The sequence below is a fragment of the Hemibagrus wyckioides genome, linkage group LG16 (genome assembly GCF_019097595.1).
Source record: "Hemibagrus wyckioides isolate EC202008001 linkage group LG16, SWU_Hwy_1.0, whole genome shotgun sequence".
Taxonomy (NCBI): Eukaryota; Metazoa; Chordata; class Actinopteri; order Siluriformes; family Bagridae; genus Hemibagrus; species Hemibagrus wyckioides.
Window position 1 is genome coordinate 20,005,055 of NC_080725.1, and position 18,104 is coordinate 20,023,158.

Consider the following 18,104-nt stretch of genomic DNA (forward strand, 5'->3'; position numbering starts at 1 on the left):
GAGTCGACTCCCGGAGTCGATTCCACAGAACGATTTCTCGAAAATTACACACTTTTATGATTGACATTTAGGGTATCATCTAAGACAATTTAATCCGATTACATGAACGCAAATATTAAATAAATAAAAAAAATATATATTTGTACAGTAAATATGTATTAAAACGTCTCCAGGCTGGTAGGTGGCAGCAGACGGTTGCACACTCTTCAGTAGAAATAAGCGAGGAAATGTTGTGTTTGTTGGTGTTTTTGTTCAATATTACCGACATTTGGGGTTTCTAGTCATGTAGACAGCAGTGTACATAAATTATTATAAACAATTTGCACTGTCAGAGAATTGCTAAATGTGTAATTTAGTTGTAAATAAGTCTCAGGGAGCGGTGTAGCTTAGTGCTCAGGAGTGAGAGGAAATTCCAGCTTGGTTTTATAGCATCGCAGTGTTTCTTCCTCCTGTGGAGTTCCAGGTGAGAAACAAACCTAAACTTATATTTTATTTTATTTTCATTCACATCGTTTTATTAGAAAACTGTTTTAAGATGCACATTTTATCCATTTTCCTTGTATTCTATGTGCTTTTGCTGGATAACTAAAGGGTACCAGCTCATCTCTATTACTTTAGGTGAGGTGTAAATAAATATCATGGGCAAAAAGTATTTAAAAGTATTTTTTAAAAACAAAACAAGTTACTACACATTTTTAAAACAATACCACAAATTTATCAGTTCATTGCTGATATTCGTGCAAGAACATTTGCTGTTGAAAGAAATGAATGAATTCAGGCTTCGGCTATTAAAATGAGCTCATTTGTATATTAAAATGAGCTCATTTGCATATTTGAATATGTTAATTCGCGCGTTTCAAACTAATCAAAATAATAGCCGTTTTATTGTCGATGGTAGAATGAGTATGTTTATTTAACTGTGAAGACACTCAACAAATATTAAACTTTGGGGAAATTTCTGTTTAATATGAATGAAATTTCATGATGCCAAAACTGCTTGGTTAAGGTAGCGCCAAGTGGTCTCTCCTGAAATGGACAAATGCCACGCCTTACCATGTGGTAAGGCTCTAGTGGTTAAGGCTCTGGGTCGCTGACCAAAAGATTCGGGGTTCAAGCCCCAGCACTTGCCCTTGAGCAAGGCCCCCAGCCTACCCTGCTCCAGGGGACATGGCTGACCCCAACCCCCACAGGTGGAATATACGAAGAAAGGATTTTTACTTGACAACTTAACTGAGAATTATATATGATCAATAGATCACAGGAGCTCATTGATCCTCAGCTCAGATGCTGGAGCTGTATTTTCATACATTACTACACTCTCACAGGTGTTTTGGCGGTGTGTGTGTTTTCGGCAGGTCGGAGAAGGATGGGGTCACTCGGGAGTCGTTTCCAAGCCTCTCCTCGCCGCCTGGGTGAGACGCCCCAACCCCACTGCGCAGGAAGTACACACGTGTGTGAGTGCAAGAAGAGGAAACGAAGCTCACATTGCGAGTGTGACAGCGAACCAGAGGAAGAGGACAGTCTGCTGGACACACCGTGCAGGTCTCTCTCTCACACACATACACAAACTTTAATAAATAGTCCTAGTATGAACAGAGAAAGTCTTTCATCAGAAATTCAGTAAAAATTATTAAAACCCACACTGGCAGACACGTCAAAATAAAGTTAATGTATGTTCAGTGCAAACGTTTGCACACCCTCATACACTTATACTGCATTGGGTTTCACAGATTTTCAAATTTGTTGTCAAAATAATAATAATAATAATAATATACTGGTGTATGTTGTGGTTTTATTAGCGGTGTATTACAATCCACAAACGATAGATAGATAGATAGATAGATAGATAGATAGATAGATAGATAGATAGATAGATAGATAGATAGATAGAACTTTGGGTGGATAGACAGATGAATGGTTGAATGGAAGGCTAAAGGGATTAACGGATGGATGGATAGTTGGTTGGTTATTACTCCTCATGTGTGTTATAACTTATTTCCATTTCCAAAATAAGGGCAGAGGGTGGGAGCGATCATCTAACAGTTCAACTGATTAATATGGAATATCATTTTCTCATGATTTCCTGTTCCTCTGACTTCCTCTTTGCTTTCCCCAACCTCGCTGTAACAGGAAGAAGCTGAAGAGCACGTCCAAGTACATTTATCAGACTCTGTTCCTGAACGGGGAGAACAGCGACATCCGGATCTGTGCGCTGGGCCAGGAGTGGAACCTACACAAAGTTTACCTGTGTCAGGTACAGTGCCCGCTTCATCGTGTCTGACTCCTATAACAACAGCACTGTTGAATTCTCGATCCTGATTGGTCAGAAGCTTTTCTATAACAACAGTTCTGCCATCATACAACATGGCAGCGTATCTTGCGCTACGTTCACACCTACAGTGATATGTTACGGCTGTAAGTCTCCAGTCTCTGTACTATGAACTGGCCTACTCTACTACTGGTTGCCATGGTAATAAAGTTTCTCAGTGGGCGGAGCTGTGTGCTCTTCGCCACCATCACATACACTCTACTGTTTTCACTCTCATTGGTCGTCGCTGCAACAGGTCGTTCCATATTTGCATAAAGTTCAACTCGATCTCAAATTTGTTGCGTCACTGGACACAGGTGACATGTCAGAGGAAGTCAGATGGCTTTCTTAGAAAACAAATCTCCCCAGCACCACCAAGTTCCACTGTTGGCCAACTAAACAAGGCCCTTATCATAGCTGGCCCTGCGCTCTGACCCCAACTCCCTCAGCTGGGATGTGCGAAGAAAAGAATTCCACTGTGCTGTAATGTATGTGTGGTGATAATAAAGGCTTCATCCCCTCAGATCTTCTTCTAAAAAAAAATGAGATTCTGGTCAGGTTCATTTCCAGCTAAAAATGCTGACCAATCTGGAGAAGCCACATGTCCACATGTTGTCATGTACAATATCAGAAACCACCAAGCTGAAATGTTCACAATATGATGGTGCGTGTCTTGTTCTCCGTGCAGTCGGGATACTTCTCCAGCATGTTCAGTGGCTCCTGGAAGGAATCCAACATGATGGTCATCCAGTTGGAGATCCCAGATCAGAATATCGACACTGAAGGTGAGAGGACATGAAAACGGTAAACACTTCATACGGTCTTCTTTCTGCTGGCTCAAAGCTGAATCAGGAAGCTTGTGTGTGTGTGTGTGCGCGTGTGTGTAGCTCTTCAGGTGGTGTTTGGCTCCCTCTACAGAGACGACGTCCTGATCAAACCCAGTCGAGTTGTCAGTATCCTGGCGGCTGCCTGCATGCTCCAGCTGGTCAGTGAACTTTATTGTGATTCTTCTACATTTAATACAGAAACTCATCACCATTCCACGTGCACGAAATTCAGTTGTCTTTCTTGTGTAGTTGCCATACAGGGACACACACACACACTCACTCACTAATGTTTCTACTTAGTAGTATGTGTTCATACTGTACACTGTAGTGCGAGTGTGTGTCTAAAAGTCTCAGCATCTCTCTCTCTCTCTCACACACACACACACACACACACACACACACTCTGCTGCAGTCCAAAACATTTGATCAATCAGGTGGTTTTGGTCCACTTCCACGTGAACCATAGAGCAGATGTTAACGCAGGACGTGAGCCGGACGTGCCGTGTTCTAGGACCCCCATATATATATATGTGTAATGTAATGTAATGTAATATAATATAATATAATATAATACACAGTTTATGAAGATCATCAGTTTGTTGTTGTACTTTTTAATTGTTCGATTGCTTCAAATGAATGACATTGTGCCATGATATCGTTTATAATCTGTAACCAATTCTGTAACCAATTCTATTATTGTGTGTGTGTGTGTGTGTGTGTGTGTGTGTGCATGCACAGGATGGACTTATCCAGCAATGTGGGGAAACCATGAAGGAAAACATCAGCGTGAAGACGGTGTGTGGATTCTATGCCGCTGCTAACATGTACGGCCTGGACTCCGTCACGAAGAAGTCAGTTTTATTTATTTAGTTATCGTTATGATTCACTTCTTTTTTCCCCCCATATGTTGCATTACAAGCCCTGTGATGGACTGGTGACCTGTCCAGGGTGTACCCCTGCCTTTCGCTCCAATGTGTGCTGGGATAGGCTCCAGCAGATCCCCCTGACCCGAATTAGGAATAAAGCAGGTATAGAAGATGGATGGATGTTGCATTACAATCCACGTCTTTGTGATTTGCAGGTGTTTGGAGTGGCTTCTCAATAACCTCATGACACACCAAAATGTGGACCTGATGAAGGAGCTGGGGTATTTTCCCGTCTCTTGTAATTCAACACATTGGCCTTTGTTACGTATTCAGAATGTTTAACTTTTTTAATTATTATTATTATTATTATTATTATTATTTGAAGGGTTGAAATCATCGAGCAGCTGATCCAGTCGTCGGATCTGTTCGTCATGCAAGTGGAGATGGACGTCTACACCGCTCTGAAGAAGGTTCGTCTGTCCTGATGTTAAAACAAGCAGTTAAAAGATCTGGTCAATGTCAAATACGTATTAATGAACCTCTTCTTATTTTGTGTTCATACAGTGGATGTTCCTGCAGCTCAATTCGTCTTGGGATGGTCCCATCAAACAGCTTCTGGTCGATGCAGATACGTGGCTCTGTAAAAGGAGAAGCGGTGTGTATGCGTAATGGATTTCTGATTTATTTTCCAAAATGACTGTAGAACTCTGCACTAGCGCCCCCTGCTGGTCAGGGTCTTATTTAAATATTAGAAGGACTCGGCACTGTACAGCAACAATAAAATAAAGTACTATTAAATATCAAGTGCTTGAGCAGGAGTTTCACTGTTATTTATATATTTTTGAGTCTGGGATCAGTTTCTCTATGGTCTCACCGTGTGGCTTCTCCTACAGAGCTTGGAGAGGATGAGCCGTTTCTGTGCACGGATCAAGGCTCGCCTTTTACCCCTGTCTTCAGACACATCCGCCTGCAGTACATCATCAACGACCTGGCCTCGGCCCGCATCCTCGAGAGGGATAACATCATTCCACCTGGTAAGATCCTTCCTTACACCTTCACCGTAATCACTTAAGAGGTCGGGTTTCAATGCATCTAACGTTAAAATCTTGATTACCTGATGATGTGATCCTCCTGCCTTTGTTCTGTCTGCTCTTATTTTAAGACTGGTTGTCCAGGATATACAAGCAGCAGTGGTTCGCCATGCTCCGAACAGAGCATGACAATGACAACGGGTGAGTGGGAGCAGACCTCAAATTACAAGCCAAGCACAGGCTCCAGCAGACGTCATCAACTTGTTGTGGACATAAAGGCGTGTTTCAGTATTTAGTCTAGTGACTGATTTTCTGAGCACGATTCTGCAGAGCTTCCATATCAAATGCTTGAAAGTAAATTATTTATCTGAAGGAAGCTGATCGGACCAGAGACTAGGCTCACAAGAAAGTTTACTGACCGTAACGACATCTCTGTGTGTCTCTGAATGCATTAGACCCCAAGAGGCCAATAAGGAGGAGTTTGAGAAGAACAGCATGCGCTGCGGCCGAAAGCTGAACAAAGATGGAGATGTGAGTCTGCTAATTACTTACTTAAAATTACTATGTCGTAATTTTACAGCGGTGTTAAGAGTTGAAACGAGGTAATGTGAGAATCTCGTCCTCAGTACTGCTGGAGATGGACGGGTTTTAATTACGGGTTCGACCTGCTGGTGACCTACACTAACCGCTTCATCGTGTTCAAGAGGAATACACTCAGTCAGCCGTGTGGGGGCGCGGTCAGTCTACAGCCACGGAGACACCTTGCTTTCAGGTAAGATGGTTCTGGTGTTCTTTTCACTTTTAAAACTGTGACGTTTACAACGATCAGGCATAACATTATGACCACCTGCCTAATATTGTGTTGGTCCCCTTTTTGCTGCCAAAACAGCCCTGACCCGTCCTGCACTGTGTATTGTGACACCTTTCTATCAGAACCAGCATTAACTTCTTCAGCAGTTTGACCAACAGTAACTCGTCTGTTGGATCAGATCACATGGGCCAGCCTTCACTCCCCACGTGCATCGGTGAGCCTTGGCTGCCCATGACCCTGTTGCCGGTTCACCACTGTTCCTTGAACACCCCACAAGAGCTGCAGTTTTGGAGATGCTCTGATCCAGTGGTCTAGCCATCACAATTTGGCCCTTTTGGTCAAACTCACTCAAATCCTTACTCTTGTCCATTTTTCCTGCTTCTAACACATCAACTTTGAGGACAAAATGTTCACTTGCTGCCTAATATATCCCACCCACTAACAGGTGCCATGATGAGGAGAGCATCAGTCTTATTCACGGCACCTCTCAGTGGTCATAATGTTATGCCTGATTGGTGTAAGTGGGGGTGTAGGCGAGGTTTGTCTTGCCTAACATGGTGTGTCTCTCTCTCTCTCTCTCTCTCTCCTTTGTTGGACAGGTTACGGCTCGCATCGTTCGACAGCTGTGGCAAACTGATCTGCAGTCGATCTACAGGGTACCAGCTGCTCACTCTGGAGAAAGATCAGGTTTGTGTCTCTCTCACACACACACACATGTTAAAATGATCACAGACTTTACTATATAATGTCATTCATTATCCAGATTATTTCTAACAAGAACGTGTGGATCATGTACATAGTAACTAGCAGGTAAAGAGCTGATAGAGAGGAATATTTAGCATGCTAATCACCTGCACAACATGCTAATCAGCTAATTATTATTATTAAAAATCTGACATCAGCTAATTATTATTTGTAGAAATCAGACACATTATGCTAAAGACATGATCTCCAGCTACGTGCATGGTACATATTAGAGCCGTTTCAATGATTTGTAAACTTCTCACAACCTTGTCATGGAGCCTGCTGTACATTACAGCCTGCAGAGTATTATGGGTAATGCGTAGCGCTCTGAGCTACAACAGAAGGGCACTATTATGAAAACAAAATAAATAGGAGAAGCTGAAAAGCATGTTATTGCATCATACAGTATGAGCCAATCAGGTTTCAGTATGCAAATACAGTACATTCACTATTTAAATAAGACTTGGGTGACTTTTAAAGTGTGTTACTCTCTGTGTGTGTGTGTGTGTGTGTGTGTGTGTGTGTGTGTGTGTAGGAGTACGTGGTGATGAACCTGGACAGCCGTCTCCTGTCTTTCCCGCTCTACGTCTGCTGTAACTTCCTGTACACGTCCCCCTCCCCCGAGCGCCGAGCCGACGAATCGGAAAGCAGCTCCCGCGGCAAGTCGTGACCCTCCTGGCCAATAAGCTCCGTCCTGATCTTATGACATCATCACTTCCCACCACTCACTCACTTTTTTTACCATCACTTTTCTATACCTTGTGTTATTTTTTTAAAAGTGTATACGGATTGTTTTTATTTTACTTTTATATTTATTTGGATTTTTGTTTTATTATTATTTTTTTTAATGATTTTTGGTATAATTAAACCCAAAAGAATCCCCAGCCACAGTGAGTGTGTATGTTTTAGTTTTACTCTTTCTGTTGTTTCGTATGACGTTAACCGTCGGATCTTTCCGCGTCTGTTCATACTGTACGTGGCTCGGATTTTTTTTTTCTGCCAGGCATTCCTATTTATTCGGCGGTTTTGTACTGTTTAAAGAAAAAGAAACTGGTGCTATTTTTAAAAAAAAATATATACAGGTTGCTTTTTCTTCCAGTGCAGCTCTCACTTCACGTCACCTTACATAGACAGCACTTGGCCATTACATATTTTCTGTAATTGTGGAATTATATTATATTGTGAATATGTACACATGATGATGACGAGTGAGTCTTGGTTAAATGTAGATGATGTGTGCATTATGGACCAAAATGACATCATCATCATTCAGGCATGAGGATCTAATCAGCTCCGGCTGGTGTTCAGATCAGACGAGAGCCTAATCTCAAAAAAATAAAATGATGTAAAAAAAACTGTCCGTTTGTACCCGCTTCTTTATCTCTGGTTGGATTAGTTCCAAAATCCACAAGAACAAACCCACAGGTGATGTACAGGTCAGAGGACGGCTAGATCACTACGTTACATATGATTTCAGTTGTGCGTCAGTGCTTTGTACACAAGACTGACCGAAGGTTTCCTTAAAGTTTTGATGAAAGTTTTGATCTACCTACACACCAACTCATCTATCTATCTGTCTATCTATCTATCTATCTATCTATCTATCTATCTATCTATCTATCTATCTATCTCATCCATCCATCCATCTATCTATCTGATGTTTTTTGAGGGAAAACCTTTCAGGATTTTTTTCTCCATATAGTGGACTTCAATGATGCCCGCGAGTCTGAACTTCCAAGATGCAGTTTACATGCAGCTCTAAACGATCCCAGCCGAGGAAGAAAACTCATATCTAGAGAAACCATTGGTCATTTTCTTAGAAAAATTTAAAAAATCTGATCTGGGGTCTTTAGACAAGGGTCTAAAAACTCTGGGGTCTTTTTTTTAACCCTCAATTGCTTATTTGTATAGATGAGATAAACCTAAGCTGTTGACAAAACTCCATAAAAGGTAAAGCTCAGTGGACTGACTGCTGCATGTACTAATATTTTCCAGTAACGCAGCTCAGCCACTGCAGCGCCTCAGGTTGCCATAGACACAATGAAACTTCCTCCTTTATTAAGGGCTTTATTACTTTCGCTCAAATTGATGTAAAATCTCCACATGATCAAATCACAGCTTTATATTTCCGAGCTTTTGTTTTTAAGCTGAACAATTGTTCTGAAAGGTTTTCGAATTTAACGCAAAATATTGCATCAGTTTGTGTTCACATTACAGAGTCAAACAGCCAGATCGTTTCATTTCACAGTTATTGCTTTTATTGTCTGTACAAAAACAAGCAGTTGAGGCAGACGCGGTACAATTCTGACGGGTCACGGTACACTAAACGCTGATGAAGAAGTCCACCATGAAGCTCTGGCATTTTTCTTCACATATTCCTCACTGATGGTGTTTTAAAATCTGACTGCTCACTGTGGTATAGAATCCAGGTTCTCCTTCAGTCTGCGTGTCATACTGGGCAGCAGGCTGAGGTGATCGTCCACGCAACTGCCCACACACTTATCCATGAGAGCGCGCACCGCCGGCTCCTTCGCCCCAGAGTCGAACAGGTCTTTGGCTTTATCATTGCAGTGCATAGTACATCGTGTCAGTCGATCCTGAAAGGCAAACAGTCGATGATGAAGGATATGCCCTTCATAAATATTTCATCCCTTAATGTATTAATGCTTGTAGAAGGTTTGTTGAAATTGATTTAGGATGAAATGTGGTCATTTCCTGCTATAAGTGCGTCACATAAACGCCGCTGCGTGGACGCACCTGTGTGTGTGCTTACCTGAAACTTTTCCAGCTCACTAGTGACGAATCCCTGCGCTTTAGCCAGAGGTGTGTGACAGCGCTCTATACACTCATGAACCTGACTCATAGAGTCCGTCGTGCGCTCACAGCATTCTGCACTGCACCGGAACATCCGGCCCTGAAAGCAACATGTAAACAGCTTAGACGACATTCAGAATAATATTATTATTACGTGTTTGTTGTATCTGTATACAAGGTCAAGTTGCCTTTATTTGTCACATATACATTACAGCACAGTGAAATTCTTTCTTCACATATCCCATCCTTGGAGGGTTGGGGGTCAGAGCGCAGGGTCAGCCATAATACAGCGCCCCTGGAGCAGGGAGGGTTAGGGGCCTTGCTTAAGGGCCCAACAGTGGCTGGGGCAATCTTCTGGTCAACGACCCAGAGCCTTAAGGTGTAACTATAAGGGCTTATTTTTGCACCCAGATTCAGTCAGATGATAATAATAATAATGATAATGATGATGATATTGATGATGATGATGATGATATTGATGATGATGATGATGATAATAATAATAATGATGATCATGATGATTATAATGATGATAATAATGATGATGGTAATAATGATCATAATGATGATGATAATAATGATGATGGTAAAAATGATGATGGTGATGACGATGATAATGATGATAATGATAATAATAATAATAATGATGATGATGATGATGATAATGATGATGATAATGATGATGATGATATTGATGATGATGATGATGATGATAATAATAATGATCATGATGATTATAATGATGATGATGATAATGATGATGGTTATAATGATCATAATGATGATGATAATAATGATGATGATAATGATGATAATGATAATAATAATAATGATGATGATGATGATATTGATGATGATGATAATAATAATAATAATAATGATCATGATGATTATAATGATGATAATGATGATTATAATGATGATGATAATAATAATGAAGATTATAATGATGATGATGATGATATTGATGATCATGATGATAATGATAATGATGATGATGATGATGATGATGATGATGGTTCTGCTAGGATTACAGCACTAACAGTGGGTCTGTAGCTGAGTGTATAATAATCACCCCAGGTGAGTGATGTTACCTGCATCTTCCGGATGTGATTCCTCTCCAGACTCTGCACCATCTCCTCCACCGCGTTCTGCACTCGTGCCTGCTGCGCCTCCGCCATTATTCCCTATTTATTACTCTTATTAAACTGATGGATTAACTGTATAGACCTGTCTATAAAACTGATCAGTCTTGACGTGTCGTTAAGGTAATATTCCCTAAGAGGGAAGTAAACAATAAGCAACACAATGTAGTGTTTACTGCATCAGACAGAATGACATTAAATAAAATCGATTTTTTTAAAATTATTGATAAATATCATATAAGGTCACCTCTTGGAAGACGAAGGCATGAGGGACAGGGTTAGACCATGCCGCTTCCGGATTTATAAACACGTTACTTCCGCCCTTCGCTTTCTACTACTTCTTCGTCTTGTTCATTTCAGCTGGTATTTAGTTCATTTCTGCCTCCAACTGGACTGGAATAGTGAGCATCGAAAACACGTATACATTGTATAGGGTGTGTGGTGTTTATTCTAAAGGGAGGAAGGAAAATGACTAAAATAATGAATTAAAATAAAAAGAATCCCGTCATTTTCACAATGTAAACCCAAGATCCGTATACAGTAGCCCTCGTGCACGCTTATGGAATATATCAACTGCGTTGTGATTGGTTGTTCGGTTGTCGTACTATGACAGACTAGCCAATCGTAGTGTTGGTATTCGACAAGACTAGCCAATCCTAGAGAAGGAAAGGCGGGCTCTTTTGGAATACAGGTGGGGAAAAAAATAAGTTAAACAGTTCCCTAACTCGTTTCTCCGTGTACAAAGATCATCAGATTTCTCCAGTTTGTCGCTGGAATCCGTTTGGAAAGTATCCGAATGCAACAAAAGACACTATATCTCCTGCTTTAGAGGTAGAAATTTGGGTAAGTTAGGTTAGTTAGCTAGCTCGCTAACTAACTTGTCATGCTAGTTTACTGTAACTTGTGTGACTGAAAACAGGTTGAGATTTTATTGATTATTTTAATACAGACACAAAATAAACCTACCCTTTAATTTTTAGATGTTGACTGAAACCGAAAGCAGCTTTAATGTATTATTTATTTAAAGTTAATGTATAGTTAAAGTGAATTTTCAGAAGACATTAGGTTTCTCTGACCTTTGAGACCTTTGAGAAAAGTCTGGACTATGGATATAGATAACATACAGGTGGTGTGTGTGTGTGTGTGTGTGTGTGTGTGTGTCAGTCATCAAGCTATCCAGGAGTTCACATGCAAGTTATTATCTGATCCCCACTTACATGTTGTTTTTCTGCTCATTTCCCCTCTCAGGTGTCTGTACCTGTGAAGCTCTGAACCCTCATCATGTCAGTGAGAACCCTTTCACTCAAGGCTCTTCTGTTCCTCGGACTGTGTCAGGTTGGACGCCGGGGACTCGCCTCTGCCCCAGATCTACGAGAACCACCGAAGAAAATTGGTATACAACTTTTTCCTATCTTTCCATGTAGAGTGAAGCTGGTTCTGTATTTCAGGGTTTCTTTTTTTTCTGTTCCATACACTTCACATCATGTCTCTAATCTCTATCATGACACTAATCTGTCAGTCAAAGCATGTTTGTAGTTTGACATTTGCTTCTGAAGATAAGAAGCGAGTATAATAGACGTCTGTGCCACCAGAAAGCTTTCGTGTCAAACTGGATTCAGTTCTTCTTTTCGCTAGATTGCTCAAGAATGTATTTTTGTGCAAGTTGACTGGTGACACAACAGAGAAACGATCCCTCAGCTTTAACACTCCTGTGCATTACACCGATCAGGCATAACATTATGAGCAGTGGGAGGTGAAGTGAATAACACTGATGATCTCATCATCATGGCACCTGTTAGTGGGTGGGATATATTAGGCAGCAAGTGAACATTTTGTCCTCAAAGTTGATGTTAGAAGCAGGGAAAATGGACAAGTGTAAAGATTTGAGCGAGATTGACGAAGGGCCAAATTGTGATGGCAAGACCACTGGATCAGAGCATCTCCAAAACTGCAGCTCTTGTGGGGTGTTCCCAGTCTGCAGTGGTCAGTATCTATCAAAAGTGGTCCAAGGAAGGAACAGTGGTGAACCAGTGACAGGGTCATGGGCGGTCAAGGCTCACTGATGTACGTGGGGAGTGAAGGCTGGCCCGTGTGATCCGATCCAACAGACGAGCTACTGTTGCTCAAATTGCTGAAGAAGTTAATGCTGGTTTTGATAGAAAGGTGTCAGAATACACAGTGCAGGATGGGTCAGGGCTGCAGAAAGGGGGATCAACACAATATTAAGCATGGTCATAATGACTGGTTGGTGTATATACTGAGAGAGTTTACTAACTGTGCCTTTGCTTTCTCGTTTTCAGCCATCGTTGGAGCCGGAATTGGAGGAACAGCAGCAGCGTATTTCCTCAGGCAGGAGTTCGGCCCTGGCGTCAAGATCGACGTGTACGAAGCAGACACCGTCGGAGGACGTCTTGCGACAGAGAACATCGAGGGGCGTGATTATGAAACGGGAGGCTCCATTATACACCCGCTGAATTTGCATATGAAGCACTTTGTGGATAGACTAGGCGAGTTTTGATTGTTCTAACTTGTATGTTTTATCTTGTAACTAATGCTGTTTCTTCCCACTCTGTCTGTCTCTCAAACTACTAAACGTGAATATTGAAGTGCACTGTTTATCTGTCAGGTCTGTCAGTCCGTGCTGATGTCCCTTCAAAAATGGCCATCTTTGACGGGAAGGAGCTGATGTTCGAGGAGAGCGACTGGTTCATCGTGAACTTCCTCCGCATGCTGTGGCGCTACGGCTTCAACGCGCTGCGCATGCACATGTGGGTGGAGGGGATTCTGGACAAGTTTATGAGGTGAAACCTTCTCTTCTATAATTATAAAGCACACTTATTTCTATATAACTCTATATAGTGTATACTGTACTGGGTGAACTGAGTGGGTATGAATACTGGTACTGATTGGTACTGATACTCATAATTAACATACTGTTCAGACACAGTTTAATCAGGTTACTTGTACTGTAAAAGGATGAGCCGTTTTGTTCTTTTAACACAGCCATCTCGTCCTGACAGGATTTATCAGTACCAGCAGTTCAGCTACTCGTTCTCGAGTGCTGATCGACTGGTGCACGCCATGGGCGGTGACGAGTTTCTCGCTCTTCTCAACAAGACCCTGGAGGAGGCCATGCTGGCTCACGGCTTCTCTCAGACCTTCATTAATGAAATCGTCACCCCGATATCACGCGTTAATTACGGCCAGAGCGTTCGCCTGCACGCCTTCGCCGGTACACTAGACGAGGATCCTTAAGTATTGCTGTGGCTGTTTTTGTCTATATTTCATATATTTGTCTATATTAACCTTAAAGCTAAACATTAAACATTACCATTGTGCAGTAATTACCCACAATTCTTCTTGGGTAGGTTCTGTGTCTCTGGCTGGTGCTGATTCGGGCCTCTGGTCTGTGGATGGAGGTAATAAGCGAGTCTGCTCTGGGCTTCTGTATCACAGCAAAGCTGAACTCATTGCAGCACGTGTGACCAACATCGCTCTCAAAACAAGGCCCTCTAAAAGCGGTACAGAATTGCTTAATTTTGTCTACAAACTTTTGCGCACACGTATTTACAGATTGTAAAATCACCCTGACTTCGATTTTTTCTGTACCTCATTGTACTTCTTCACTCAGGCACCATCACAAACTTTTACGAAGTGAACTACGTCGGTGATTCAGGCCCCGCCCACAGCCTTTACGATATCGTGGTTTTGGCCACGCCCCTCCACCAGGGTCTGTCCGACATCGCTTTCTCAGGCTTCTCTCCATCCTTGCCCTCACACTTTCCCGGGCGCTACCACCAGACCGTGAGTACGCTAGTCCTTGGTCGTCTGAACGTGTCCTACCTGGACACCAAACGGAAACCAAGCGAGTTTCTCGTCTCAGACGTTTTTACGACAGATAACGAGAAACTGGGCATTTCCAGCGTGAGCTCCCTGGATCCAGTTCACATCACGCATGGCTACTCGCGCCCTTTGGCCCACCAGACTGCAGTGTGGAAGGTTTTTTCTCCCGAGCCTCTGACCGAGGAGCAGCTAAAGACACTGTTCATCTCCCAAGAGCACGTGGTGGAGAAGCGCTGGCTGGCGTATCCGTCATACAGAGCTCCAGAGCGCCGACCTCCACCTTTCATCCTCCACCACAACCTCTATTACCTAAGCCCCATCGAGTGGGTCGCATCGGCGATGGAGATGAGCGCTCTCTCAGCACGAAACATAGCGCTGCTCGCATACCATCGCTGGCATGGACACACGGCGAAGGTGGATCAGGAGGGGCTGCACGCTCGCCTCCGGGGGGAGCTGTAGAGACACGAGAGATGCTTTTAACAACGACAACCAAGAAATTTACAATCCACTGGCTGTTGAAGTGTGTGGTGTGTGTTTGTGTGTGTGTGTGTGGTGTTTTTAATTTTATAAATAAGATGCCAGAGAGGCTTTCTATTCTCATTACTTTTTTGGTTGACTTGTATGAACAATTTTTGATTTTTTTCCCAATATTAGAGCTTTTATTGCTACAGATTATTAAGCAATATATTATTATATATTGCTGCAGATAATTAAAAAAAAAAACTATGCAAGCTAAAGCTACAGGAACAGTTCGACCAAATGAAATCCCTCCCCTTACACAACTGTCATTGTTCTATAATGCACTGAAGCAATCCACGCTATACAGCTAAAAGTATGTGCACCCCAGTGTCCTTCACTGCCATATGTGGTTCTTCCCCAGAATGTCTGTGTGTGCTGTAGCATTACAATTATCCCTTTAATGCAGCAAAGAGGCTCAGAGCTGTTCTAGCATGACAATGCTCCTATGCACAAAGCAAGGTCTGTGAAGACATAGTGTGTTAAGATCAGAGTGGAAGAACTCGAGTGTCCGCATACTTTTGGCAGTATTGAGTAGAAAGCTAATTAAAGGGATGTAAGTGGAGGTTCTTAGTGCATTTCTGGGATAAAAAATGCGAATTGCAGGTTTTTACTTTTCTTTAGACATGAGCAAGCGGACCAATAGGAAGCTCAGTGGACATAAAACACGGTCATCAACACGGACATCTTTAGTAAACCTGGCTTTAGTTAGGCTACTCATTTCTTTATATTTTCGTAACCAGATCTGTTAGGAAATATCAGTCATGTACAAACAAATCGAGTAAATGATGTGGGTGGGACTGAAAATGACTCAGGCATAAATTATTAATTTTCTGGTGCTTTATGCCACACCCACTTCAGGTTTAATTCCTGATTATAGATATAAATATTTGCAGCACTGTAGAGATGTAGATGATCATTATGGGTGCGTCTCAGTCAGCTCTCTGGTTTCCTCTGTGGTGAACAGTAGTTGGGGCTTTGTCTCTGTTTTTCTGATGCGTTAATGCTTCATTTTGAACAGTTATTAAACATTATTAAGCTGAGACTCAGCGTGAATATGTGAACCGGCTTCCACTGGCGCTTCATCTAATTCAGCTTCACCTTTAAAACTAATAAAAGGAAGGCGAGCCTTCTTAAAGAAAAAGAAAATGCTTGAAATACTAATTTCTGCCCGATCTATAGGTCACATGACATGTTTGTCTTCTTAATTCCTCTTTCCACAGTTGCAGAAAAGAACTTTAGCTGTTCACTGAACCAGTATTTTACCTCCAGAATCACAACACTGTCAGAATAAACTGCTGTCCAGGTAAACCTTTTATTTCCCAGATTATCTATACACCGATCAGGCATAACATTATGACCACCTGCCTAAAACAGCCTCAACCTGTTGAGGCATGGACTCCACTAGATCTCTGAAGGTGTGCTGTGGTATCTGGCACCAAGATGATAGCAGTAGATCCTTTTAAGTCATCCATGTGCCCCACCTCGCAGCTAACAGGACGTTAAGGATACTTTTAATAGATACTGACCACTGCAGACTGGGAACACCCCACAAGAGCTGCAGTTTTGGAGATGATCCAAAATCGTCTGCTCCAGTCGTCTATCCAATTTGGCCATTTGTCAAACTCACTCAAATCCTTATGCTTGTCCATTTTTCCTGCTTCTAACACTTCAACTTTAAGGACAAGATGTTCACTTGCTGCCTAATATATCCCACCCACTAACAGGTGCCATGATGAGGAGATCTTATTCACTTCACCTGTCAGTGGTCATAATGTTATGCCTGATCGGTGTAATGTATAATGAAAGTATATCATGCGTTCAGAGATGTAGTCTTCCAGCGCCGTCACATTCTCGAATCTGCACGTCGAAGTACATCTGATAACGTTTCAAGGTGAAGGAAGGACTGTTTAGAGCTGCTACGACGTCAGTGATTACAGGAACGCGTTTTCCTCAGCTGTTTATCTTTAACGCAATTTAAATGACCACTAAATGTCCTTTAACTAAAGGTATAAAAATGTAATTGTATATGAATTGTCCCTTTTTTTCTCCAAGAGGGTAGCAGAGAGAAAGTCCATGACCAGTACTTTAGAATGATTATGGAAAATGAACTAAATAGATTTTACTCTACAGACATTCCTACAGCAATGATATTTGTAGTGTGTTTGTATTTTTGCACAACTGACCAGTCATAACATCTCTTTCCGTAACACGCTGTATAGAACAACATTCAGTGTTAAAATAATCAAAGAATTTTTTCTTTTCTACAGTGTTGTGTATTTATTTCACGGATTATTTTGAACAATTGAGTGATTCGTACTAATCCTACTAAAAAAAGTTTTTAATAGAAAGCTTTCTTTCTTTTCAAATGAAACACACTGTCAAATGAAATGGATCACTGTTTACATTCAATAAAATATGATTCATTGTAAATGGTGTATAAGAGTTTTATTTAACTGAGTTTTAAGACCGATGCCACATGATGCTGTGTTTCATCAAATGTGTACGTGTTACTGCTCAGTTTATTACACCTTCCTGCCTTGTTGCTCATTGTGGAGGTTTCCAGGTCTTATCTTTTATTTTTTGATGAAATAAATGTTATATTTTTTAATTTTTTTCAGTGTGTTCCGAGTATGACCACTGGCTTAAAAGCTAAAAGGCTTTGTGGATTTCATTTGGAATTAAATTGACAGGTAAAATGCTCATCAGGCTAATAATAATAATAATAATAATAATAATAATAATAATAATAATAATAATAATAATAATAATACTTAAGTTCTACTCCTTAAAGAAATGTTTTCCTATTTATCTGAATGAGAATGTGATGCTTGGGAGCACTTGAAGGCTTCCTCAGGTATTCTGGTCTCCTCCCTCATAATCTCAACATTATATGTAGTGTGTGTTTGTGTGTGTGTGTGTCTGATCATGCCCTGTGATGAGTTAGATCAATTTGCTAATTTAAAAAAGTCACAGTTCCTCTAACTTCCTTGTGCTTGATGTGTAGTAAACCACTTATGGTCTATAATGCTATTATACACCGACCAGGCATAACATTATGACCACCTGCGCACCCTGACTGGTCTGCGGCTATGCAGCCCTATACACAGCAAACTGTGATGACCACACGGGCCAGCCTTCGATCCCCGCGTTCATCAGTATTGGATTTTAAAACGTCAGCTTATTAATCTTCAATTGC

General features: G+C 41.5%; 3 protein-coding genes across 4 annotated transcripts; 2 read left to right on the plus strand and 1 right to left on the minus strand.

Annotated features, from left to right (window-relative positions):
• The first annotated feature begins 194 nt into the window (after positions 1 to 194).
• gmcl1 (germ cell-less, spermatogenesis associated) lies at positions 195 to 7,593 on the plus strand. 2 transcript variants are annotated; one of them, XM_058411030.1, is made up of 15 exons: positions 195 to 463; positions 1,326 to 1,542; positions 2,131 to 2,254; positions 2,997 to 3,093; positions 3,196 to 3,293; positions 3,874 to 3,986; positions 4,217 to 4,282; positions 4,387 to 4,471; positions 4,566 to 4,656; positions 4,895 to 5,035; positions 5,164 to 5,233; positions 5,488 to 5,563; positions 5,659 to 5,804; positions 6,443 to 6,530; positions 7,123 to 7,593. In XM_058411030.1, exons 2-15 carry the CDS (start codon positions 1,367 to 1,369, stop codon positions 7,255 to 7,257), a joined length of 1,506 nt encoding a protein of 501 aa, XP_058267013.1. In that variant the 5' UTR covers positions 195 to 463; positions 1,326 to 1,366; the 3' UTR covers positions 7,258 to 7,593. The 2 variants fall into 2 exon arrangements, with proteins under 2 accessions (XP_058267013.1, XP_058267012.1); XM_058411029.1 differs by having other exon boundaries at positions 196 to 463; positions 1,356 to 1,542.
• Positions 7,594 to 8,728: 1,135 nt separating this feature from the next.
• Positions 8,729 to 10,814, minus strand: fam136a (family with sequence similarity 136 member A). Its single transcript, XM_058412191.1, has 3 exons — positions 10,496 to 10,814; positions 9,361 to 9,501; positions 8,729 to 9,184 (listed from the first exon to the last, which is right to left on the minus strand). The coding sequence occupies exons 1-3, from the start codon at positions 10,580 to 10,582 to the stop codon at positions 8,996 to 8,998; spliced, it is 417 nt and encodes a 138-aa protein (XP_058268174.1). The 5' UTR covers positions 10,583 to 10,814; the 3' UTR covers positions 8,729 to 8,995.
• Positions 10,815 to 11,232: 418 nt separating this feature from the next.
• On the plus strand, positions 11,233 to 17,338 carry pcyox1 (prenylcysteine oxidase 1). The gene is made up of 7 exons (XM_058412190.1): positions 11,233 to 11,389; positions 11,795 to 11,939; positions 12,847 to 13,053; positions 13,173 to 13,347; positions 13,567 to 13,778; positions 13,915 to 14,067; positions 14,178 to 17,338. Exons 2-7 carry the CDS (start codon positions 11,828 to 11,830, stop codon positions 14,846 to 14,848), a joined length of 1,530 nt encoding a protein of 509 aa, XP_058268173.1. The 5' UTR covers positions 11,233 to 11,389; positions 11,795 to 11,827; the 3' UTR covers positions 14,849 to 17,338.
• The last annotated feature ends 766 nt before the right edge of the window (positions 17,339 to 18,104 follow it).

Excerpts from the sequence above, each read along its gene's own strand:
- gmcl1 (XM_058411030.1), top strand. The coding sequence starts at position 1,367 with ATGGGGTCACTCGGGAGTCGTTTCCAAGCCTCTCCTCGCCGCCTGGGT. Across the intron at positions 4,472-4,565 it reads TCTACACCGCTCTGAAGAAG|TGGATGTTCCTGCAGCTCAA; the intron begins GTTCGTCTGTCC and ends GTGTTCATACAG. Across the intron at positions 5,564-5,658 it reads AGCTGAACAAAGATGGAGAT|TACTGCTGGAGATGGACGGG; the intron begins GTGAGTCTGCTA and ends TCTCGTCCTCAG.
- fam136a (XM_058412191.1), bottom strand. The coding sequence starts at position 10,582 with ATGGCGGAGGCGCAGCAGGCACGAGTGCAGAACGCGGTGGAGGAGATG. Across the intron at positions 9,502-10,495 it reads ATCACATCCGGAAGATGCAG|GGCCGGATGTTCCGGTGCAG; the intron begins GTAACATCACTC and ends TGTTGCTTTCAG. Across the intron at positions 9,185-9,360 it reads GTGAGCTGGAAAAGTTTCAG|GATCGACTGACACGATGTAC; the intron begins GTAAGCACACAC and ends TTTGCCTTTCAG.
- pcyox1 (XM_058412190.1), top strand. The coding sequence starts at position 11,828 with ATGTCAGTGAGAACCCTTTCACTCAAGGCTCTTCTGTTCCTCGGACTG. Across the intron at positions 11,940-12,846 it reads AGAACCACCGAAGAAAATTG|CCATCGTTGGAGCCGGAATT; the intron begins GTATACAACTTT and ends TCTCGTTTTCAG. Across the intron at positions 13,348-13,566 it reads ATTCTGGACAAGTTTATGAG|GATTTATCAGTACCAGCAGT; the intron begins GTGAAACCTTCT and ends TCGTCCTGACAG.